Genomic DNA, 25,769 nt, shown 5'->3' with positions numbered 1-25,769 from the left:
GGATATCTTGAGCAGAATAAAACATATTGAATATTTAATACATTATGTTCAAATTGAAGGAATTGAGGTAATAACTAAAATTCTAAACCTTTGATGCTTGTAATGAGAGTATCAAGGGTCATTTCATTTGTCCTTTTTCCCTCTTGCCTTTGGAAACTGTTTCTTATTCTTTACACAACTAGAACTAAAATTTCTCAAAATTGTTTTGCATCTTTTCTAGCAGTTGCTTTCATGAGGGTTTTCAAAGGTAGTGGTTGGTGATAATGAGGAAGTTAATGTAGGTAATGATGAACCCCTAATGAAGTTTTTTTCTCTTTGAAGGTAATCCTGAGATTAAACTCCAAACATATTTTAGAGCCAAAAATGCCTAAAACAAACTACAAAAATACACAAGCATGCTTGATCTCCTTACATAAAAAAAAAAAAAAATTAAAAAATGTAAGCAACTAATTGTTTTATTTTTCTAGCAAATTCCAAGTGCCATTGCAGGCACGCTCAGTCCCCAAGGGATCGTGGTGCCAGCATCAGCATTGCAGCAGGGAAATGTAACTATGGCAACAGTAGCAGGTATGGCACACTAAAAACAACTGGCACCTTGCTCTTCATCTTGGTTTCCTTTATGGTTGTTGCAAAAACTACACAAATACTTAAAAAAGTGTGTTTTAATGCCTGAAAAGTTGTTGTAGTACAGTCAAGTGCTTTACTGGTGTATGAATGTTTGATTAATTGATATGTTTTCCAAGTATGTCTGTGGGAGTGGCAGTTACACATATAATATTAAGAGATCTTGATGTGCAACACTACATTTGTTAAATTTTCATCGACTCTGGTGTTTGACTTTCTTTTTTCCCTTCTAAAAGAAGAATTCTATTTGACAAAAACATGCATTACCTAAACCATTGCACTTGTTGGTTGCCTCATGCTCCTTGGAGTTTGGAACCACACCTACAAGTCTGTAAAATCCATCATGTCCTTGTTATATGGAAATTACATTTGAGATGAAGTGTTTAGTCTTGCCTCTCAGCAAGGTTTTAAATCAAATTCAGCTGCCCTAAGAACTGGCCACACTGGGGTGTGATTTTGGTGTTGGGACCCTTGTTGGTTGAAGACTTAGCTCAAACAACATGGAGAACTGTTTTATAGCCTGATAATCATGGCATTTTCCTTTGAAAATAGATTTAGAATGCCTAAAATACAGGGAAATAGAATCAAATTTTGTACAGTTTTTTGTGAATGGATGAAAATTTTAGTGTGCAAAGAGCACATCTTGCCTGCTGACTAGAAACGAGTAATTAATATATTATTAAAAGTCTTGTATGGTGTGCAGTGGTGATATGTTTAAAGAAAATAATACTTGAAGGAGTTTTTCTTCCCCATATAATCTGTGTTTCTGTTTTGCTTCCAGGGGGGACAGTGTATCAGCCAGTCACTGTGGTCACTCCACAAGGACAGGTGGTGACACAGGCACTGTCACCTGGGACTATTCGGATCCAGAACTCTCAGGTTTGTTCCATAAGCTCCACAGAATGGTGTTCTGGCTGGAAACAGGTCTCAGGGGTTTAGGAGTTTTGGTTTAAATTTGACACACTGGCAGAAGGAGCTCTGTGTACATACAGAGTAATTTGTGAATTGGTGCAGCCACTGCTGTGGGAGGTCCAGGCTGTAGGATATATCATAAGGTCCTCCTTGCCACAACAGCTCATCAGAGTTCCTACCTTTTAATTGTGTTCTTTTACTGATGCCAGAAGAGTTATAGGTACATAAAATTAAAAAAACAAAACAAACAAAAAAAAAAAACTAAAATTAAAAAAAAATCTCTAAACCAAATCAACAGCAACAACAAAAAACAAAACAAAACAAACAAAAAACCCAAAAAACCACACCAATGCAAACCAAGAACCCCTCTGAATTAAATGAATACTTTTTCAATGATTATAACTTTTCGAATCATTGAACTTTGTTTATGGCTGGATAGATTTAATGCATTGCATTAAAGTGCCACACTGCTATTGTGAGAAATTTGACTTTTTATTGCAATGGCAACCAATAGAACTGTGAAACCATGTATTTCAGAGTTTATTTATTATGAGAAGCATTTTTCTAGAAAACCTTCAAAATATTTAGTTGAGACTCTGCGATATCCTCAATTTTGTCTCCTTATGCCCTAAAATATAAGGGCCAGCACTCTTTTGTGGGAGGCTCTTAAGAGTTGGATCTGAAGAGTTCAAAGAAACAACTAAAGAAAAAGAAACATGAAAACTAGACCATCTTCTGGTACAGAAAACCTTGCTGGCTTTCTCTGGAAGTGGTAAACCAAATCTTCCTGGAATCTGGATTTAATTAGAAATGTGAATGAGGAGCTCCATCTCCACAGCATAAAATCTGTTGGTAATCACTGACTCACTGGCTTCTTTTCCCCCCTTTTCTGGCCTTCCAACCAAAAAAGTGTGCACAGAGTGTTCTTTGAATTGGCAGGAGAATATCTGTACTCAGCCATGTCCCCCCTAGAACACAGACAGCTCTGTCCTCACACACCTCTCAGAAAGAAAAGCATAAAATCACACTCCTGAACTGAAGGGATTGGGAAAAATTGGGGGTTTTTTACCTTTAATGAAAAAAAAAATATTGAGAGGAAAATAATGCCTCTAGCCTATAAATAAAAAAGGACTTGACCTTCTCTATACATCTGTGACTACTCTTAATGTTAGGAGGAGTCTCCAAACCCACCTATGCGAAGGTCACTAATTGAAAATCCTTCTTCAGTGTCTTCTTTTTCAGTGTTTCAGAATGCTGTGGAGGTAGAAAAAAGCACTGTAGAAAAGCTATTGAAAGTTCATTATAAAGCCTCCATATGCAAGCAGCTTATTTAGAATGTTAGACATTACTTTGGAAATTAAAATGTGCTCCAGATATATATTTGTAGTAATTTGATAACCTAAACCTTGTTTAAAACTAATTTCCTACATATTGATTGGCTTAAGAAATTGCTCCAATTTGTCTGGAAAACCTGATTTAGAATTATTTTGGTTACAATTGTCTGAAATAGAATCTTATATGATGGCACATAAACTGTGCTGTTTCTTTCTATTTCTGCATAAGCATTTAAGAGTGTATTCCCAATGTTCAGATTACCAATGTGCAAATGATTTGATGAATCCATTGGAAGTGAAAACCAAAGAGAAAGAAATATGAATATTTAGGAAGTAAGAATGTTGTAAAGTGAATTATAGGTTCTGCTGTATGGATCTTAATGCTCTTTGAGAATTTAATACAGTTATTTAGCAGGACCTTTAGCATCTTTTTTTGCAACTGCAGCATAATAATTAATTTTAATTTATCCTTCATTTAAGTCTTAAATCAGTTATATTTTACAGCTTCCATAGTTGTTTATGTTTGCACACAGTGAGTATATTCAAGATGTTCAAGCCTAATTTCTTTTCATTCCTTCTATAAATGAGTTGTTCATTTATTGATGCAGAACTGCCATTACTATGTTAACTGCTTTATTTCTCCTAAAATTAAATATGCAGCTCCAGTTGCAATTAAACCAAGATCTAGGCATCTTGCATCAAGATGATGGCTCATCAAAAAATAAGAGAGGAGTTCTTCCCAAGCACGCTACAAATGTGATGAGATCTTGGCTTTTTCAGCACATAGGGGTAAGGACTGAGCATGGTCAGTTTTTTATGTAGCTCTTCCATGTGGTCTCATACAGCTTTTCTTCATAAACAAGGTGAATTTATTCTGTTGTCAGTTATGGAATCTCAGTTCAGCTTTCCCTGGAGTCATTTGGAGTAGTTCTACAGTCTTATGCTGGTTGACTTTTAGTAATATTTTAATAAATATGTTACATTTGTACTGCATGGTCTCAATAAGTGTTGTTACAAGGAGCCTTTCTGCATTTCACTGTGTTGCTTAATGCTCTCTACACTCTAGTTCATGGCACATGGAAAAGTAATTCCACCTGTATTTTGCAGTGTTTTAGGGGTATTTTTGACTGAGGAAAATCTCAAATTTTCTATCTTTATCTCCTTTCCAGTCCTTCTGATGTGTACCAAGCATGTCACTATCTGCTTGTGCTTTCAATTGTCTTCCTTTTGCATGAATACTTGGAAAGGATAAATGGCTCTCAATGTTGAGTTGATTGATATTTTGCCTTTTACAACTGGTTTGCAGCAGAGAACTGATCCAGGGAAGTTGCCTGTGCACTTCTTGTGTTACGTGCCCTGTCCTCATCTGCTTAGAGCAGCTTTATTTAACTCCAGTGCTCCTTTATTTAACTGAGTGCTCCTCAGTTCTCTCATATGACACTGCCCTGGCCAGCAGAACTAATCAGAGCTGCTCACATGCTGTGCTGCCCAGGGATCACGCTCTTTAATAAAGACTGTCAGCCATGAGAAGCTTTTTCTTCTGAATTACACAGCAGCAGCTTCATGGTGCCACAGACACTCTCAAGGATAAAATCAGTTTTTGTGTAGTAAAGCACTCTTTGTTGAATTATTTTCATCTATAAAAGTTTGTGAGGTTCCTAAGGTTTGTGTTTTAATGAGTCAGGTGGCCTTAATCCACCCTTTTTAATCAGATGTAATAAAGGAGTTCTTATTTTTGATGAGGAGATGGAAAACAAGCTTATGCCTTTTTTGTTTGCTTTTCTGGCCTCTGTAGCATCCATATCCAACAGAGGATGAGAAGAAGCAGATTGCAGCACAAACAAATCTGACACTACTCCAGGTTAACAATTGGTAAGAGCAAAGCCCTTAACTTAATATCTGTCCTTGCCTCCACATGCTTACAGCTCAGAAATAGTGAGGAGGATAACTTGGACATCTGGAGTTGAACTTAAATATTCTACATATGTTACAAAACTTGTATAGAAATGCAAGAGCTATTTACTGGCACACAAGCATGTTATTTTTATAAGTTATAATAATATTCATGCCATTTAAATTATATAAGGACTCCAGAAAACATTGCAGCACTAGGATTTGTGTTCTGTTCCAGTTCTGAGAGAGATGGAAGTACTCTCATCTCTCTTCTGCAAGTGAAGTCTAGAGGCATTTAGTGGTCTGGTGGCTGCAGGTGTTTAAGAAGTTACTGTTAGCAGATTCTGTTCTTGTATCAAAGGATGCTCTCCTGAGCAGTGATGTCTGAATGGAGAGGCAGTTCCTCAGCTACACCAGTTCATGGTTCAGCAGGTTTTGTCATGTCTTATCTTTCCTGGAGGTGTAAGATAAGACACCTGCCCTGCAGAAGAGAGGAGGGAAGGTGCTGACACATGTCCTGTTTGCCTTGTGGCATCAGTTCCTAAAATTGCTGCAGCAAAGTCCCACTGGGATCTGCCTCAGATTTCAAAGATGACACTGGCTGTGAGGCTGTGGAGGGGTCCAGGGGGGAAATAGCCAAGATAGTGACAGAACACTGTTTCCAAAAGTGGAACAGGGTGGCTGTCCCTGTGTTACGTGGCCACGGAGCTCTGTGCTGGGATCTGACTCCTGTCTTTGCAGAGCATTCTATTACAACTTAGAAACCTGCCAGCTGCACCTGATTTCCTCCCATTGCAGCTAAACTTGGGACCTGGATGTATTGTTTGGTATTTAGGGATGATGTCTTCAGTCACAACTCCCTGCCAGAGCTCACTATGTTGAAGTTGATTCAGTTTTAGTATTTTCTTGTTCACTAGCAGAAAGGGGAAGGGCAGAAATTAGCATGCTAAAGTAAGCCAGTGAAAATCAGAGAACTAAAAGGAACCAGGACAGATCTGACAAATGTGTTTGCTGTCATCTCCTGGATCAGGAGCCAGCCCTTGGAAAGCCAGGGAGCCTGTAAAATAAGTAATGCAGAAGCTTAAAGGAGTACATGAAACCAGACCAAACAAAGCAGGTTAGGCAGGAGCTAGACTTTAGGTGAACCCTAATGAGAGGAGTATCAGCTTTCTGAGCTGGGCTGTCAGCAGGTTTTCTGGTGCTTAGTTTTTAATAAGATCCTGAAGTGTACATCTGTTGTGCTGTCTGGAGAAATTTTCCTTCTGAGGTGGGGGAAAAATGCTGTTAGCTGCAAAATTATAGAAGTGCTTTCTTAGCTAGTTTGCCAAAATTGAAGGATGCTGGTGTTCTAGGAGTGGTTCTACACTTTAAAAAGAATATGAAGCCCAGCTGATAGAAGATTTCATATTCCTAATTTTTTTTTCCTGCTGCATACTTTGTGAATGTGAGAGAGAAACACAGAATTTACAGCCAACTGGTCCTAAGTTCACCTTGCCCTCGCTTGTATTTAGGTTTATCAATGCTAGAAGGCGAATTCTTCAGCCAATGCTGGATTCCAGTTGTTCTGAAACTCCAAAAACAAAGAAGAAAACAGCCCAGAACCGACCAGTGCAGAGGTTCTGGCCTGACTCCATTGCCTCAGGAGTTGCTCAGCAGCAATCGAACGAGCTCACGATGTCAGATGGTGAGGAGAGCTGCCTGAACATGGATCATGAAGTTAATTCCTCTCTGACAGGGAAAGGGAGGGTTTGATGACTCTGCTGGGAGGGAAACTTCTGGGTATTTCAGTATAGATGTGGTTTTAATCTGGGAAAGCATAACAGAATTGTGTCGCTTTTTCCTCTCTTTAACACTTTTCTGTGGTTTAAAGAAGGGTATTGTATTGGAATTCATGTTGAGAAACTTGCTTTTGTTTCAAAAGTTATGAAATGACAGAATAAAAGATGTAAAACTGAGATGTACAGCTGAGTTCTCTCTGTGTGCACATCAGGAGTGTCCTGTTGGATGAGCAGCAATGGGCTGCAGCTTCAGTTTCATGGCTGGGCAGCTGCAATTCCATATCTGCCTCACATGCTTCCAGCTGAACAATGAGAGGCAGAAAAATATCACAGAACCTCCACAGACTTTGACTGAAGTAACTTCCTCAGCGTCAGATCAAACAAAAAGATTTAATTTAAGAAAGATAAATAACTGCTTTAATGCCAGGATCATCCTTTCTGTCCTGCTGCTTGCTGCTTTATTCTTTCCAGTTTGTAACAAATTTTCCTTCAGCCTCTGCTGGATCTGACAGCAGCTTTATCCATTGAAGTTACCTTAAATCTGAACACTCCCCTTCTTCTGCAAGGAATTAAGCTGGAATACTTTGCAGAAATGGCATTGTGATGACTTGATTGGAGAATTGCTGTAGTGGGTGACCATAAGACAGATTTAAGATTCACAACACAAAGTTTAAGATTCCTGACCAACCTAATTCTGGCTTTTCCTGACATTTAAGTATTTGACAGCCTATATATCTTCTGTTTTAATGTAGTTCCTTGATGAGTTTCTGTGGTGGGTAACTGTTGATTAGAGCTAACTGTTCTGTGATAGCTGTTGATTAGAAAAAAGCTCTGTTACACGTAAGCCGAAGGCCAGAAAGGTGCTGAAGTGCTGTGGTTGTGCTCCTGCAGGTGCTGTCGTGACCATCACAGCTCCAGTGAACATGAATGTAGACAGTCTGCAGTCCTTGTCCTCAGATGGTGCCACCCTGGCTGTGCAGCAGGTGATGATGGCAGGGCAGAGCGAGGACGAGTCCGTGGACAGCGGCGAGGACGACGGCGGCGACCTCTCGACAGCAAACATCAGTGGGCTGGTCCTGGATAACAGCGACTCCCTGCAGTAGGAAGGCAGAGAGCCTGGAGAAAAACACTTAGGAAAAAGAATGGACTGACTGACTGACTTTTTATAGTTTGCACAGCAAACATTTTACACAAGTTTTATTTCTAATATGTTTTATATGTAGATATAGAAGGGTGCACTTTTTTGTATTTCATAGTAAGCTTAAAGAGTGTTTTTGCAGGTGCAGCAACTTCTTTCAAATGTGTTTTGATTTGTTTGGTTTGTTGTTTTTTGGTTGTTTTTTTTTATTTTCTTTTCCTTATTTCAGAAAATTATATCTAGTAATATAAAGAACCACGTAAGCACCCCCTTTGTTCTCTGAATTGGAAGTGCTGCAGTTTCTGATGAATTATGCAGTTTCAATTAGTGCTGTTATTTAACACAGCTTTTGATGGGCAGGTGATGTAAATTTAAAGCATGTGACACTAGTGTGTGAAACTTGATTATTGAGTTAGATGCATATATTTGAAAGATGCTTCTGCACCTTAAAAACTGCTAGTCTGAGGTGGACAGCAACACACATAAAAAGGAACTGTTGATGTGTGATTCAGTAGAGAATGTATGGCAATTTAAATAAGTTTAGTTTCTCTCATAGTCCGTGAGCCTGTTTATCATTTGCTATAAAAACTCCTATTTTTACCTTGCTGGGGTTATTGGATAAAAAAAAATATTTTTATAAATTCACTAGAAATTGGGATGACAACTGTATTAAGCAGGAGGAAAAAAAAAATAATTTCCAGAGGGGAAAAATAAATGTTTAGTATTCCTATTTGGAAGGTCTGGAAATTGACCCAATTTAATAAACAAGCCTACAGTAGCATTCTATGATTCTCAGCTATCCCACAGTGATATACTATATTTGATAATAGCATAAGAAGGGCCCACTGTTTGATGGGATTTTGATATTGTCAAACATTGATTTATATTATGTGTAAACTAATATTCAAATTGCATAACTCTGTATCTAGACTTGTATCTGAAAATATTTGCTAAATGAATATTCAGGTAAGTAAGTTCAAATACCCACAATTTTTCCAATTATTAGAGAAATTTAACAGTTTATAGTTTGTACAACTGAATCTAAAAAAATGAAAAGTTGCCTACTATACAGTCATGAATTCTGCTATTTTATTGCATTTGAAATATTTTCCCCTAATACAAAAAGAAAAATATAACATGAATTTATATAAAATTTCTTCAGATCTGAAGTTTACTACCAGAATATACAGCAGGCTTTGTTAGAGTAGAAAATCCTTGTGTGTCATTTAAAAAACAAAGAGCTGGTGATAAAAACAGCTGGGTTTTGGTTTGGTTTTGTTTTGGGATTTTTTTTTTTTTTTTTTGTTGTTGTGGTAACAGTTCATTTCTTTCATTTTCCCAAAGTTTGAAGTCTGTGATTGTCTATCCATGAACACTTGCTTTTGGAACTTTGTATTTCCCATTGTTGAGTACTAATAAGAGACTCAAGAGCCTCATGCTATGATCAACACCCTCTTTTGTCCCTGTCCATTTGTCACAGAGTTGGCTTAGATCAAAGCCAGAATTTCCTTCTGATTTTGACCAAATCTGGGTGTGTTTCTAACACGACAGGGAGAAAGGTGGTCACCTTTAGAATCTTCAGACACTGCATTTGAACAAAGCCCTTTGGCAGATGCAGATATTTAATTGAATACTTCATTTCTGCTTCTCAGAACACTCAGGCACATGCTGAGGTCCCTGTGATTTCAGGAGGATGAAGGATTGTGCTGCTGGACATGCTGAAGTGGCTGGAAGCTGGTCATGGCAGATTGTCTTCCAAGGCAAGGCTGAGTTGGTAGGAAGAAAAGCTTCAGGAGGAAATGTCAGTGGCATTGTCATACTCACATGGAGAATTACAGGAGTTTTCAGTGATTGGGAGGTTTTTTTTTTTATGGTTTTTACTCAACACAAGAGGTGTTTCTGCTCTGGCTCTCACTGAGTCCTGGCTGAGGATCTTCCTTAGTCCAAGTGCTGTCATGATCTGCTCCACTGGACTGGTGATTCCCACGAATTTGTTTTCTTCTGACTTCTCTGCTTTGCCACTAATGTGCCATGTTTTTTAAACAGCACAGTAAATGAATAATGGAAGATGAATTAGGAAGGCTTTGACATAGCATGGCTTGCTGTCAAATCCAGTTTGACCCCAAAACCCTTTAAAAGACAAACCATGTACAGATCCTGCTCCTTTGGAAGCATTCAGCCTACTGCCCCTACAAAAGATAGCTCAGATTACTGGAACTCAGATTCTGTATTTTTGTTTTTAATTGTTTTAAACTGCAAGAGTGCTTCATTACCTCCACCATTTCCATTCAATAGCAGGCTATATTTGTTGGTTTGTTTGGGGTTTTTATTGGAAAGAACCAGGCCTCAGGGTTTGCAAACTTCTGAAAGTCTATTTTTCAGAAAGAAGCCATTTTCTAGTTACTTCTTTTTTATTTTATTTTAAATTATTACTCCCCCCATCTTACATGCAGCAGAAGTTCTATTCCTCCAAAACATGACCTTGTCTTCAGCTACTTTATCAATTCCTGGAGACTGAAGTTGGCAGAGTTTACTGGGGAAGGGGAATATGGAATAGTTTCACTGTCAGATTAGAAACATTAAATAATATAGGGACTTGAATTCCTAAAACTGAAAAGGCTTCACCAGTGTAAAAGCTTTGCTTAACATGTGAAACTCAAATATTTTCTTTCTGTTCAGTGAGAATTCTGTAGTGGGTGTGAACTGCAGGGAAGTGCTTGTTCTTTTCATGATGTAAAAGAAGAAAAAACGAGTAGGTTTTTTTTTTTAAACTTTTTTTTTTTTTTTTTGCTATGTAGGAAAGGTTGCTGGTTTCAGCAAAGCATCACCATTCAGGAAAGGTACATGTTTACATTAGGTTAAAAGTCTTTACTCGAAGTCTGACTTCGAGTCTGTGTATAATTCCCCCTGCCTCCAGTTAAAGTCATATTCATATGCAATAGAACTAATTTGCTTTTTGAATCAATGTGATTCTTCTGCAAACACAATTATTGAAACTTTTAATTTTTTTTTCAATATAACCCAAGCCAGGGTTCTCAGTCCAATTTTTTCAATATTCCTGGAACAGGCAAGGCAATTTTCTGGTTTTTTTTTTTTTTTTAAACTTTGGAAGCATTGCAGTTCAGCAAATCAATTCCAAAACGATCAGGATAAGTTTCTGAATGACTGTTACAAAGAAACAATCACGTCAGAAAATACTCAGAATCAACTCTGGCTCTGCAGAAGGTTTTCTCCATCTGGATTTTGTGTCTCAATGGAGTCCTGCTGACCTCAGGGAGGCTCCACACGGATCCATGTCAGGCTCCTTTGCCTTTTCCTGGTTCCTGCTCTCTGTCAGGAGTCTTTTGGAGAGCCCTCCAGCTCTACCTTGCTGCACACCTGGGTCTTTTCCAGTGGAAACCTGGGTGTGGATGAAGAGCTTGGCAGGGCAGGATTTCATGGTGACCTGGGATGCAACAAATAAATTTCTTTTTTTATGTTCAAGATGCAGCCAGGAGCCAGACCTGAGTGAGGCATTGCAGTTCCCAGTTCCTGTGCTTCCAAAGTAGCTCTAGGTTCATGGACATTGGAATGGAGTAGGAGCACAAGTGGCTCAAACCCCAGCTCCTGGCCTGAGCTTGGCTCAGTTGGTCAGAGCATGGTGCCAGTGACAGCCAGGGCACAGCTCTGATCCCCACGTGGGCCATTCCCTGGGGAGTTGGACTCGTTGTGGGTCCTCCCACCTCAGAGTGTTCTGTGAAATAATCCATGGATTTGTTTCTGGAAGAATCACAAGTCCACCTTCCTGACTTCAGGAACTTGGCAGCCCAAGGGACAAAACAAAGCCTTTCCAAGGGATGATAGTTGCACTTAAACAAACAAAAATCCAGAACACCCTGGTGTTTTGAAAAATTGGAACACATGTATTTAATTGTAATTAAAGTTGATTTGCCATTTTATTTTCTGAAGCTGATTCGTCTTGGGAGAAAAAAAATGAATAAGTATTTGTCTATGCAAGACACAAATGTCCAAAATGTGTGAATTACCCATTTTTAGGTACTGTATTGTTATTGTCTCTCTGACTTCTGTTCCTTTGATTAGTCTCTTCAACTTTTCAGCCTTACATTTGGCTTAGAGTTGAACAGGCAAAATGTAGTTTTGAAATCCTGTTGGAAATGTAACTAACCTTTGTTCCCGCCTGAAAACCTCGCATGTTAAACAATTAAGTGAAATGTTTTGGTTTCCTAATAATAAATTCAAACTCTCACCACCTCCTGAAAACAGCAGATCCATGAACATGCACGTGTGACTGTGGTGTGCAATCCACCCAACCATCAGCTGGATGCACTTTGCTCCTCGATCTGCAGCAGAGCTGGGGACAAAAGCAGGTTCATTTTGCCAAACTCAAACTCAGCATGGATTCCTTCCCCCCCTTCCCTGCCCTTGGCATGCTCAACTCCTTCAAAGACCTTCTGGGTTGTTTAATTTTCAAGTCCTGCAGGAACCCGACGGTCCAGTGCAGAGTGCAGTGAAATTGGCACTGATGTGTTTTTTGGTGATTGCCCAGATCAGGTAATTTGTTCATTCCTGTCACCTGGAAATACAAAATCCTTCCTTTTCTGTGACTTAGTTCTTTAGGACCTGCTGAGTGATCACAGTTGGTTTTGCCAGAGAAAAGCAAGGTGTGAGAAGGCAGGGAAATGCCTTTCCAACCTTGTAGGCACCATAAAGACTCATAGTTGGTGTTAATAAAATCCAGTGTTTGAGGTGGTGACAGAAGCTGCCCATGACCTGCCCAAGGATTAGCAGCACTGGGTCTGTACAATTGACAATCTTTAAAATGTGAACCCTGTAACTTTTCTTTCTTTGGTTGTTAAGGGATTTTGAAGCAACTGATCTATCAAGGAATGAAATTAAAAATGAGAATATGCTTCATGGATGATTTATTTTTACACTGCTGCTCTCTGTGAACAGAAAAAGCACATTTTGGAAGCAAAGCATTTACATTGCTTTAACAGTATTGTTTGGCTGAAAGACAAATACGTTTTCAGGAAATCTTGAGCATAGTTTCAAACTATTTAACCAGTTCTTGGCCAGGGAAAGTCCTTGGCCCTTGTGTTTGTTTGAGGTTTCTTGTTTATGCAAATGAAGAAAAATGTTTACTAGTTCTTACCAGTGTGGGGATTTTTATTACACTTTTGTAATGCAGGAGCAGCTTGGATGAAAGAAAGAAATAGCAGGTAAATAGTCCACAATGTTTGTGACTTTGGGTGGGCTTTTCTTTTTGTTGTTGTTTTGAAATTATTAATTAAAATGGCATGGACATCAAACTTCAAGTAATGGTTCCAAGCATATGTGGTAGTGACTTATTTGACAACACTTCCTCTCTGCAAATCCCACATGTTAACTTGTTTAGCCAGACTGTAACACATTTCTGAAATTACCATGTTCTACCAAATCAGAAACCTTCAGGAAATGAGCAGCTCCTTTATTACAAGATTCTTCTCAACTAAGAATGTCAAACTCATTTCATATCCAGCGAGTTCTGCTCAGCAGAGATTAAATCAGATGTAGGTAGTCTTGGATTTATTTTTGCTGAGTATTGGAGCATTATTTATTCCTGCTGTCTCTTCCCCAGCATCTGGCATGGTGACACCCACGAGTGCCTCCAGAAGGGAAGAGAGCAGATTTTGGATGATGTTTTGTGGTTAGAGGGTTAATCTGTGGATAGACAAGTAGTTTGTGTTCCAGACAAAGGAGTATTTATCATTTCCTTGTCTGGCATTAGAAGGGTGTCTGAGAGTAGTGCCAATAACTCCTGGTGATATAACTGGAAATAATTTTAACTCCACTGCTGCCAGGGATCATTTTTTTCCTTAATCTGAAATGAATAAGCAACCTAACGAACAAAGAAATCCCCCACCTGTAAAGTTCAAAGTTCTGAATGGCTTCAGACTGAGAGGGAGTAGGGTTAGATTGGATCCTGGAAAAGATTCTTCCCTGTGAGGGTGGGCAGGCCCTGGCACAGGGTGCCCAGAGCAGCTGTGGAAGTGTCCAAGGCCAGGTTGGACACTGGGGCTTGGAGCAACCTGAGGTGGTGGAAGGTGTCCCTGCCCAGTTGGAATTGGATTATCTTTAAGGTGCCTTCCAACCCAAGCCATTCTGTGATTATATGATTATGTCAACTAAATTAGGTTCCATTTTGAGTATTTTTAGTTGGATGGTTTCAAATTCTCCTGAGAAATAAATCCCCTCTTCAAGAAGCCATTACAGGAATCAGGGGTAAATAGTTGTAAATAACTGGTCAGCTGGTTTGTTTTTGTGGAGCATCAGTTTACAAAGTCCTTTAGTCTGCAACTTAGGGCTGTTCCTAAATAACTCTCTTCATAAAAACCAGAGCAATATCCTCAAAGCTAAAACAAGGGAAAACAAACTACACAGTGTGAAATGAGGATTCTGCAAAAACAATCCAACAACGTGGCTGGGACACATTTCTGGTATTTATTTATCCATATATAAATTCATGCAAGTTCAGAGTGTGTGAGGTATGTGGGATTACATCTGTGATGTGTTTAAAACATGGAATTAAAAATCACCATTTACATACCCTCCTAAAATCTGAAAGCAATGTGACCTGGGCAGGTGAAGTTTGGTTTCTCTTCCTGATGCAACTGAGCTGTGATCTAGGGCTTGTGAAGTAATCAGGGGAAATCTGTGGGTATTTACCTTCTCTGTTGGACTTTGGGGTCACCACTGGCACAAAGCAGGAGCTGAGGCCCTTGGACCTACTCCTGAAAATTATTCCTTGCACATTTTTCATTAACTTGATCCTGAATCCTAAATACAAGCTGATGCACTCACTAAATGTGTCTGTGGTAATAAAAATTAATTTAGATATTTTTTTGCTAAGATCCAAGAATTTTTCAAGTTAGATTTTTAGAAGTCTTGAAGAAATAGCAGATCATACTGGGCAGGGATTGTCCCTCTGTGCCGGGCCCTCTTGAGGCCACACCTCGAGGGCTGTGTCCATTTTTGGGTCCCTCAGTGCAGGAGAGCCCTGCAGGGACTGGAGCGTGTCCAGGGCAGGGAAGGGAGCTGGGAAGGGGCTGGAGCCCCAGGAGGGGCTGAGGGAGCTGGGAAGGGGCTGAGCCTGGAGCAAAGGAGGCTCAGGGGGCCCTTGTGGCTCTGCACAAGTCCCTGCCAGGAGGTGACAGGGACAGGAGCAGAGGGAACGGCCTCAGGCTGGGCCAGGGCAGGCTCAGCTTGGCCAGCAGCAGGAATTTGCCCATGGAAAGGGTGCTCAGGCCTTGGCAGGGGCTGCCCAGGGAGGTTTGGAGTCCCCATCCCTGCAGGTGTCCAAGGAAAGTCCGGAGGTGGCACTCAGAGCTCTGGGCTGGGGACAAGGTGGGGATCAGGCACAGCTTGGACTCAATCTCAGAGGATTTTTCCAACCTTAATAGTTCTGTGATTAACCAGTGATTGACTTTTCATCTTGAGGGTTGTGTCTGTCCCTCCTCCTGCAACATCTCACTATGAGCTACAAACTATGGACACTTCCCTTAATTTCTTAACATTCATCAAATTCTGTTTCCTGGCATTTCTACAGCTCAGTTCATGGCCCTGTTTGGTCTTTGAGGTTTAGACTCCTTGCTCTCAGCAGAGACTGGCACACAGAAAAGAAAAAAAGACAAAGGGAATTTATTGATATGTGCAATTGCAATAATTACAAATTCAATTTCTGTGCAGGTTCTGATTTTTCTAAGATACTTACAATATATATGGTTCCATGGGCAGGATCCCAATTAAGGCCAGGAAGGAGAGAGAATATTTCTGTTGCTTCTTTTTTTTTTTTTTTTTTTTTTTTTTTTTTTTTTTTAATTCACAAAAGGACTATTTTGCACAGCTGAATCTGATTAAGTTTCCTAACTCGGTGCTGTAGCTGGATCCAGACCTAAAAGCTCTTGAAAATTTTAAGCATCACAATCAAATGAAATTCAAAATGGCAAAATTCCAAAGATTTTGAGGAACTGGGTTGGCATTTGTTAGGTAATGCCTATGCTGCTCTCCCAGCTTTCCAGATGCTGGCTGGAATCAATGTTCCTGACTTACTTGTACACACAGGGACACTTTCAGCAGCTCCAGAAACAATAAAACAATAATTCTCCTCTAAGATCCTACATTCTGCTTTCAAACAACTGGTTTTGCATTCTTATTGTTTTGATTTTTTTTTTTTTTTTTTTTTTTTTTTTTTTTTTTTGCTTCCCCCTTCCTTTCTTTGGAAACTGGCAACAATTAATCTTTGATTACATACCCTGGACTTTTTTTTTTTTTTGTGTGTCTCTTGAACTTCTGAACTGTGAATAGCCATGAATAATGACTCTGCAAATCACTCCAGGATTCAAAGCCAGCTGCTGGAAAAAGCCCAACAGCCTTGGAGAAATGAGCTGTGGGTGCTGCTATGGATGCAGTATCAGAATGACTTTTAAAAAGCTGGTTTCAGTGTAGAGGCACAATGTTGAAGCTAAATCATAGAACAGAATCAATTAAGTTGAAAAGACCTCCAAGATCACAGAGCCCAACCTTTCACAAATCCCCACTCTGTCCCCAGCCCAGAGCACTCCTATTAAATCATAAAAACCCAAATGTACTTTTGTGTGTGCCTCCCATCCTTGTGCAATTTGCTGTTAATAAATGCACTGCACCTTTGGTGTGTCAGGGCAGCTTAAAATTTCCTATAATGAGCACATTCAAAAGTGTCAAATGTTACCTCTCTCCCTTGCCCCAAATTTCAAAGAAAAATTATTTCTAGGGGGGGTGTGCTCAGTCCATTACCAACACTGGGAGACTGTGTTCTGATTTAATCAGGGGGTCCTCTAGGAAACCTCTGTTCTCATCCTGATCAGAAATAACCAGTGCAGAACCTGCCATGGATCAAGATTTCTGATCACTGAAGAGCATAATAACATAATAGGGAAAAAACAAATGGCAAGCAGCCAGGCCCCACACCTGGGCTCTGCAAATGTAGTCTGGGTGCTAAAGCTGTCTGGTGAACCACACCTGAGGAATTCTCTTCTGGCAGGCTGCTGGAAAAGGCAGAAGGACTTGGGCAAACACTTCAACTTCTTGACACAGTTGTGCCCAAAGGAAGCTCCTGATGGACTTTCATTCATGAATATTTTAATGTTTTACAGCCTCATGAGGCAGGAACTGAGAGGGCTGATGAAAGGACAGAGGGCTAAAGCATGGATCTATTTAAATCAATCATTTTTTGATGAACACAGTGAAGAAAGGCCCTGTCCCTTCCACAACTAACTAAACATCAGTAATGATCCTTTACAAAAAAAAAAAAAAAAAAAAAAAAAAAAAAAAAAAAAAACAAAACAAAAAAACCAAAACCTGATTGCTGATTGCTCCACGTGCAAAATGAGCTCTTTTTAGGAGCTGCAAATTTCAGCTTTGGTTTCAGTTCTCAGGGCTCATTTAGGGATGCACAGGAGTTTGTGTGCTGCTTTGCTCTTGAGAAACATTTACAGTCCTTCCCTGCAAACACGTGCCTGGCTGTGATGCAAAGTGACAGTGACCATGTGAAGGAGTAACCACAAAACTGTAGCCCTGCCCAGACTGGGGAAAATCTGACCTGGAAAAATACAAACAACACCAGCAATACCGTGTCCAAATTGCAGACAAGCACATGGGTGATTAATACTGGAGAATCCAGGACAGCACCCATCCAAACAAAGCATGCCAAACCCCAGGACATTCAATTTAAGTGAATAAATTCTGACAGCTGATCACTGTGAGGTTTAAATTTTTTTCCCTGTGCTGTTCTTGGTAAAATGAAAATAATGCAGCTCCTGCTTTCAGTGTGATGAAATGCAGACAGAGATCCTGGAGACAGAAGGTATTTCACATCAGAGCTGGGGGCAGAGCAAAGAAACTCTGCACCACCTCCAAGGAGCAGCTTGCAAAGGAGCCAACAGGGACCTTTTTGCAGGGATATTTGGACAATAACTCTCCCATTGTTCCCGTGCTGACACTGGGCACTGCAGACAATCCCAGTATTATGCAGGGGCTGCCCATCTGTCGGTCATTCCCTCCTGCTCCAAGGTTATCAGTCACACAAAGCAGGGAGCCCCGAGACAGATAAGATGTGTGACAGAGGATAAACAAGCCCAGCAGCCCATCACCCTCCCCAGGCAGTGAGGAGCCTTTCCAAATCCCTCATGACTCCCTCTGGATTATCCCTGTGCTTGCAAAACCCATCACTGCCCTTGCAAACTCGTCCTGATCTCCTTAAATTTTTGGCAGACACAAAAGGAGCCAACCCCTTGGATTCAGACACCCTCAGCTCACAAGGGCATGCAGGATGTGGCTTCCTTCAGCAATCTGTGAATACCTGGACAGCAGGTCATTAGGAACCTGTCATGGGAAGAATTTCTTGTGCTGCTGGTGGACACAGTGGCATGGGATGCCTGGTGTCTGCCTGGAAGGTGAAAAATGAGCTTTAACCTCATTAAAAACTAAGATTTTTACACTGAATGGGGAAGAGCAAAGGGTGAAGTGTTGTCAGGTCAAAGCCCCTTTCCTGCAACAGAAGCATGGAGCAGCTGTCCTGTGAGGAAAGGCTGAGAGGACTGGGATTGTTCAGCCCAGAGAAGAGAAGGCGTGGGGTGACCTCCTTGTGGCCTTCCAGTGCCTGAAGGAGCCTACAAAAAACATGGAGAGAGAGAATTTCCAAGGGTCTGGCACGACAGGACAAGGGGGAATGCCTTCAAGCTGAAAGAAGGGAAATTTAAATTAGATATATGGAAAAAAATTCTTCACTGTGAGGGTGGTGAGGCCCTGGCACAGGGTGCCCAGAGAAGCTGTGGCTGCTCCATCCCTGGGAGTGCCCAAGGCCAGGCTGGATGGAGCTCTGAGGAACCTGGGACAACGAAAGGTGTCCCTGCCCATGGCAGGGGAGTTGGAACTGGTCCCTTCCCCAATGGATGGAGACCTCCACTGCATCCCAAATTCACCTGCTTCCTCCAGCCTTTTCCTCAGCAGTCTCCACTTGAATCCCACCTGCTCACTGGTTTTTTGGCTATTTTTTTTTTTGGGTTTTTTTTTTTTTTCAGTCAAACAACATCAGACAGAGCAGAAGAGAAGAAAATTAAAATAATATGGGGGACCCATTTAATGTGTCCAGGTGTACCTGGAGCCAAGGTGGCTGGAGAAAACCTTGTGTGGCCCAAGTAGCACCAGCTAAGACAAGAAGAAAGTATATGTGTCCTTTTCAGTAAAAGTTGAAAAGTGCATTGATAACAAGGCTTTTATTTAATCCTTAAACAATTAAGATGTGTTAATAACACAGCCTGATGAAGCTGTGGGGTTTATATACAGATGTATTTACATGTGTGTGTGTTTATATATGTCAAAGCATTCAGAAGATGCAGCATTCTGTATCCTGTGCCTGTATCCAGAGCACACAGTCACTGAGACACATTTTGGGGCATTCCTGCTGAACTGGGACTGACAATGGGTCGGATCAAGGTGGCTGTGAGGGACAGAGCCTTGAGTGCCACCATCCCCCTGTGAGCCAAGGCTTTGCTCAGAGGATGGAGGCAGGAGAGGGGTTTATCTCCTAAGAACACAGAGCTGTGCTCGCCCACCAACTCCTCCCACACCATGAAAAGAGTGGAGGGAGGGTGTCAGCCAGCCTTCTGATCTTGGTCCCACCACACAACAGCATTACAGGAACAAAAAGCCTGGCTCCTGGGAGGAAGTTCATCCAGCAAGTTTAATATAAACAGCCTATATAAACACAAACACATACAAAAGCAGAATCACCTTCCAAATAAATAAACAGCTGTGTTTGCTCCAGTTACACGCTAGCTGCAGTTTGTGGAACAAACCTCACAGGCAAGCAAGCTCCCCCCCTGCAGACACTTTGCCCCGGCCTACAAATGACAGAGAATGTGGCATCCCCCCTGTCCAGAGGGGAGCAACCCCCAGGTCTTCAGGGATCCTTTGAAGCTGTTCAAAGGGTCCAAAAAGGAGACAGAGGAGTCCTTTTACTTTATTGGAATAAAGGGAGAGGCCATGGGGCATTGCCCTGGGGTCTTTCAGATTTTTGGAGGACACAGCCTCCTTTTTATCCCAATTTCCCAGCCTCACATTTCCCTTCTCTCCTTCCCCATTTCTGAGGTACTTGAGAGGTACAGACTGCCCAGAATGCCTGATACCAGAGAATTCCCTCTAATGTACAGCCCTCCCTTTTAATTTTTAATTCTTACGGAATTTAGGGGGTTTTCTTCCCCATTGCTTCTTTCACCTTTCAACGCCCAATTTCATTTACCAGCAACCCTAAAGCTTATCCATAAAAGCAAATCTCTTTTTCCATTAATCAATCAGTGGAATCCCATTCATCAATCAGCAGAACCCCCTCCCTCCCCAGTTTCTCTCATCTCTCAGCGCTAGTTTTATCTACCAACAGCCCCACAGGTTGTAAAGACAAAACCCATCGTTCCTCTGAAAGCCTCTCAGCGAGGATGCCCCAAAGCCCAGGAAGGTTTTGCTGCCGGAGACAGCCAGGGGGAAGGAGAGCTTCACTCCTCGGTACCGGGCTCTCCGCACAGCAGCTCCCCGCCCAGGGCAGGGCACCGGCACTCCCGGGAGCCGCGGCGCACGGAGGAGCCGGCGGGCACCGCCATCCCCTCCGGGTCGTAGCACACACAGCGGGGACAGCCGTCGGCCACCGGGCTGCCCAGGGCGCGGCAGGCGGGCTCGGGCCGGGGGCAGAGCGGGCTGCAGGCGATGTCCCCGCCGGGCCCGCAGGTGCACAGCCGGCGGGCGAAGTCGATGTAGAAGGAGCGGCCGGCGGGGACGCGGCCGCCGGGGAATCCTTGCATCTCGCAGTCGCTCTCCAGGTAGGGCGGGCAGGAGCAGGGCAGCGGGCACGGGGGACAGCAGCCGGTGACCCCGGGGGTGGCTGTCACCTCCGGGTCCCCCTCGGGGCACGGCGGGCAGGCGCTGGGGTCGCAGGTGGGTTTTGGGGCCGCGCTGGGGAGCAGGAGCAAGGCGAGCCACAGGAGAAGGGCGGCGGGGAGAGCCATGGTTCTGGGGGGAAAAAGGGGGAATGGGAGCAGGGGTCACACCCACGGAGTGTCACACACTGGGACTGTCACACACAGGGACTGTCACACACAGGGACTGTCACACACAGGGACTGTCACACACAAGGGTGTGTCACACACAAGGACTGTCACATGTAGGGAGTGCCACACTGAAGGGAGTGTCACACACGCAGGGAATGTCACACTGAAGGTCCCAGGTCTGGGCTGGTCCCTCCACAGTTTAAAGCTCCTTGAGGAGCCCATGGATGGAGGTTGGGTCACCCACAGCCTGTGGAGAAAGGAGAAATTCTCTCTGTTCTTTCTTCAGTCGAAGACAGAACAGAGAGAATTTCTCCCAGGCCAAACCTGGGAATCTTAGAGGGAAGAATTAAAACAATTATCATCTCTCTTTCTGTAACTATTGTTTACAGTTATGGTTCTTCACAGTGTGCCATTCATTGTCACCAATGGTGTGAGATGTTTCTACTCTGGGACCAATCAAGGATCACTTTAGGAAGTCACACTAGAAAAAACCCTTTACTTTCATTCAAGTCAGCCTTCTGATCCACCTGAAGACTGGAGTCTTTCTTTCCATCCCTGACTCAACAGCCTCAGCTGCCAGGGGGGTTTGCCCTAAACCAGAATCTGTCATCCCCAAGAGCCCATCCTGGCTCAGCCACAGTGCCCTCCATCCCCAGGGGCTCACACAGGTGGGCACTGCTGGGCACTGCCCACACTGCAGCACTCACTGGGCCTTGGCATGGCTGTCCTGACTGGCAAACGGGACTTGTTCACCCTCTGTTGGTGCTAATAATGGACATTTCAATGACTAATTAATTGTTCCTGGAAGGCATGCAGGCCTGGACAGAAGCAGGGCTCACAGAAGCACTGCCTGCTTTGGGGGCTTGTCCTGTGGCTGCTCCAGGCACCAGGTCTGGGTGTCACTCCCAGCCTGCCCTGCTGTGCCACTCACTGCCTGCCTTTCCCAGCCACCTCACTCCTTCAAAGGAAGCCAAGGGGGGTCACTCCATCTATATTTCAACCGCAAAAATCTTTTTTTGTTAAGGAAGATGTTTCCAGTGTTGGGCATTCCTGTGGGACTCACCTCTTTCCTTCTCCATGTCCTTGGCCAGCCTGTTTTCAGTCCTGGCATGAAATTCCCTCCCTGTGCCTGCTCCCTCCTCCTTCTCCACTCACACCTTGGATGCACAGCACCTGGCAGCCCATGCTGAATCCTGTTCCTGTTTAAAGGCTGAGGACTCTTTTTTATTTTTTTCCTTTTTTTTTTCAGCTTTTCAAGACTCAGTGTTTCCTTTAAGGGCATTTTTTTTGGATCCCTTCCCTCTGTCTGAGTGCCCTTCTGTCCTGGTGTATTAAATACACCTTCTTCCTTCCTGCACTGGGTCCTTCCAGCTCTGGTCTCTTCTCCCATTGCCACCTTTGATTACATTTCTATCATCACCCTTTGATAACCCCAATTTCCTACTCTTGCAGGCATGCAACTACTCACAGTTATTTCTCAATATCTCCTTAAACAAAAAACATTTGCAAGTTGCATAACCATAAAAAAAAAACCCTTCAAAGCATAGACCCTGTCCGTTATCAATTTGAAAAAAAAAAAAAAAGACTTTGAAGTTTTTCTGGTTTTAAAGCAACTTTTGCTAGTTTAGGTTACTTAGACCTGCTTTATCTTTGCTGGAGTTGTTCTGCCCCTTCCTTTCATTCACACATTTTAATCTAGTGGTTATTTTACTGCCATTCCCAGAGGACTGGCAGAGAACCCAGACATGCTCCCCATGGAAAGGGTTCTTCTGGAGAGGATCTCCCTTCCCCAAGAGCTCCCTCCTGGCTGTCCCACGCAGACAGAGCAGGACACCCCCACCAACCATCACCGACTCGTGGGAGCAGGTTTCTCACACCCCAACCTCACCAATCCCACCCCTCGCCAAAACATCTGACCCCACCCAGCAGTGACATTGGGCACCTCCACCAGAGCCAATTTCCAGCCAAACCCCGCCACCCCTTTGTCCCTGAGCAGCACCACCAGGCTCCCGCTATTCCCTGGGGAAGTGCTCATCCTCCCCTCCCTTCTGGGGATGCAGGCCGGCCCGGTCCCCGTGGCTCCCGGGTTACCTGCAGGGTGGGACGGGAGCTGGGATTCTCTGGGATTCGTTTGGAAGTGCTGAGATGCGCTGGGGATGCGCTGGGATCCCTTGGGAGGCAGCCCCGCTCCTGCCCCACGGCCCGCCCGCCCCTCTATTTATGTGGCTGCACGGTGGAGCCCTGGCGGGGGGAAAGGGGAGGCGGGGAAGCCTCCAAGGTGCTGGGCAGGGCCAGCGAGATGCTTATCTTGCTGCTGGTGTTGGTTCTGTCTGAGCTCCGGCTATTGCCAGCTCTGTCCTGGCTCCCCACGTCCCTCTGGGCAAACCTCACCAGGGTTTCTGAAGCACCAGCAGCCCCCCCGTGCTTCACAGACTGCTGGGGACAGGGACACCAGGGGCCACAGGGAGAGCAAAATGAGTTCGAAGCTGTGGGAAGGCAGCACAGCTGAAATGCAGCCAGCTCTGGGGTGATGCACCCCAAAATGCAGGAGCCAGCAGCGGGCACGGAGCTCCTCAGGGCACACACCTTCCCAGGACAGGGCAGCTCTCCTGTGCCACACGCTTGACATGCAGCCTTTAAAACCCTTGGGGTTTGTTTTCCTCTGGATTGAGCTGCAGGGAGCCAAGGGCCTGGATCTCAGCAGAGGAGGGATGCACAAATTTATGTGCCCTGACCAGCACGGGCAGCCCGAGCTTCTTCCCCCTGGGCCGTTTGGTCCCTGGTGTGGAAATGCTCTGATGTCCTCGTGATCTCCCTGGAAATGTGCCCCCAGCCCTGCAGAACAGGGGGTGCAGAGCAGAGGCATCTGGGGGCAGATGGGGCTGGAAAGCAGAGAGGGTTTTGGAGCACACACTCGCTCGTCCTTTGGAGCAGGAGGTGCTGGGAGAAGAGCAGGGGTGGACCTGCAGGTTGGGGAAGCACTGGAGCTGGGCACTGCACTCAGGACAGTGGGCTGGGATGCTGCCTGGCCTTCATCCACCTCCTGCTCTCCTCTCATGGCTCCTGAAGCCTGGAGACCCCCATCCCTCTGGTCCAGAACCCCCATACCCCACAGAGCTGTGCCAAGCTGGGCAGATGCCTCTCCCTGGAGACATAAAATACTGACAGGGACTCAGTGCTAGGGGAAGGAAAAGGAACTCCAAGGACTGTTTATCCAGAGGGGGTCATCACTGTCAGAGGACAGGCCCAGGGATGTGTGGAGAAGGGACAGAGGGTGGTGGGAGGGACACTCAGACACGCTGCTCCTGCCATGGATGCTGTATTGTCTCGGGGCCTCTCGCTGCTCAGAGTGACCCCAAGAAATGTTAAAAAGTCTCTTTTCCCAGCCTGGCACTTGAAGAAGGAGTCAGGGCTCTTCAGTTCTCAGTCTCAAGGTTGTTTATTGTTTCTTATCTATAAAATTCTTTCTCCTGTCCAGCTGAGATCTGCTCAGCAGGACAGTCAGAGGCACTCTGCCTGCCCCTGGGGTGATGTTATGTCTTTATACCAAAAACTACGTGTACATTATTTACCATAACTTCCCAATACCTATCACCTATATTAGACAGTGAGCTTCTACTCTAAACCAATCCAAAAGTGCCACCATCACAGCAGAACATGGAGGCCAAGAAGAAGAAGGAGAAAGGCAGGACACACCCAGATCCCTCCATCTTGCCCCCTGAACCTCCATTTTAGAAACCCCAAAATCTACTTTTTCACCCCGTGATAAATTCACTCTCATTCTACTTAATTTGTCATGCCTTGCAGATCTTCATCTAAGGTTGGTAACTTGCTCCACAGGTCACAATCAAAACCACAGGCATTTTGGGCTCTGTGCCAGGGTCTCTGAGACCCCTGGCAGGGGTCTTGGCTGCTCAGGACAGCCAGAGGGATGTCCTGGGTCCTGACACTGTATGGGCACGTGTTTATAGGCTCTGCAGAGATTTCTGCAGACAACTTGAATGAAAACTCCTCGCTTGCCTCCTGAGGCCTCTCCCATGCCAGAGACATGGAGGGCAGGATGGCACAGCCAGTCACCCAGCCCTGTGGGACATCCTCAGGGTCACAGCCTGGCAAACATCAGGAGAACCAGCACCAGCATCCCTGGGCAGGGCAGTGCCACTGTCGGATGTGCTGCAAAGGGCAGCCCCAGGGACAGGGGAAGGGGCCCCAGGAGTGCCTTGGTGAGCCTGGCTCCAGCCCAGGTGGAGCAATCCTGGGATATCTGGAGCTCACACCCACCTTTATTAGCTCCCACACTCAGAGTTAACGTAGAGAAGGAGTTGTAAATATTCGAGGTGGATACTCAGCAGTTACTTCACCTTTGCTGGAGTGCATCTGCCTGTCCTGGAGCCTGTCTGCAGCTGGCAGCCACTGCCCTGCAGCCCTGCTGCTGCTGCTGCTGGAAGCACTGGGCTTTGGGTTAATCCATAACAGCCAGGCTGGTCCAGATTCAGACTCAGTTCTGGGCTTCATGGAGTTATGGGGCACTTTCAGACTTACTCATGTGACTTTGGAACACATGCATGGACTAACATGCTTCGCTTCGCAACAGAATTGATAAAATAAATAGGGTACAATAAGGGTTGAGCTAATCAGTTTGTTTTTCTGGACAAATATGGTTATTGCTCAAGCAAAAACTCTCAGAAAATCTGGTAATAGCCCATGTCACTCAGGAAACAACGGACAGCAGAGGCACTTTTCCTAAATGTAAATACTTCAGCATTCTAAAACTTAATAAAAGTCTTGTACAAACTAGATTAGATTGAGAATATGGAGTAGGCACTTAGCTGAAACTGAAATTGGTTGTTGCCATTTTGGAGCAGCTCCAGAAACTTCTAGAAGGATTGTAAACCTCTCTGGGTCTTTTGAGAGCAACCCCCCAAACCCAAACTGGGTTTCAATGGCACTTCAGTTTGCTCCCACAGCCCACTTT

General features: G+C 43.8%; 2 protein-coding genes across 3 annotated transcripts in view; one reads left to right on the top strand and one right to left on the bottom strand.

The window, feature by feature from the left end:
- The window catches only part of PKNOX1 (PBX/knotted 1 homeobox 1), a 39,447-nt gene extending 27,508 nt beyond the window's left edge, over positions 1–11,939 (top strand). For both annotated transcript variants that reach the window (XM_059840061.1, XM_059840062.1), the window contains 6 exons: positions 468–567; positions 1,406–1,503; positions 3,531–3,659; positions 4,666–4,742; positions 6,275–6,447; positions 7,433–11,939. In XM_059840061.1, coding sequence (XP_059696044.1) covers positions 468–567; positions 1,406–1,503; positions 3,531–3,659; positions 4,666–4,742; positions 6,275–6,447; positions 7,433–7,644 — 789 coding nt within the window. In that variant the 3' untranslated portion in view covers positions 7,645–11,939. The remainder of the gene's footprint in view (positions 1–467; positions 568–1,405; positions 1,504–3,530; positions 3,660–4,665; positions 4,743–6,274; positions 6,448–7,432) is intronic.
- A 7,480-nt stretch (positions 11,940–19,419) lies between these two features.
- Positions 19,420–23,074, bottom strand: LOC132324076 (fibulin-2-like). Its single transcript, XM_059840060.1, has 2 exons — positions 22,886–23,074; positions 19,420–20,756 (listed from the first exon to the last, which is right to left on the bottom strand). Exon 2 carries the CDS (start codon positions 20,750–20,752, stop codon positions 20,246–20,248), a length of 507 nt encoding a protein of 168 aa, XP_059696043.1. The 5' UTR covers positions 20,753–20,756; positions 22,886–23,074; the 3' UTR covers positions 19,420–20,245.
- Between the last annotated feature and the right edge of the window lie 2,695 nt (positions 23,075–25,769).

The sequence above is a fragment of the Haemorhous mexicanus genome, chromosome 2 (genome assembly GCF_027477595.1).
Source record: "Haemorhous mexicanus isolate bHaeMex1 chromosome 2, bHaeMex1.pri, whole genome shotgun sequence".
NCBI lineage: Eukaryota > Metazoa > Chordata > Aves > Passeriformes > Fringillidae > Haemorhous > Haemorhous mexicanus.
The sequence above is the reverse complement of the archived record's forward strand: the minus strand, read 5'-3'. Positions and strand labels throughout refer to the sequence as shown.

Bases quoted from the DNA above. Each gene is read 5' to 3' on its own strand.
- LOC132324076 (XM_059840060.1), bottom strand. From the start codon at position 20,752: ATGGCTCTCCCCGCCGCCCTTCTCCTGTGGCTCGCCTTGCTCCTGCTC.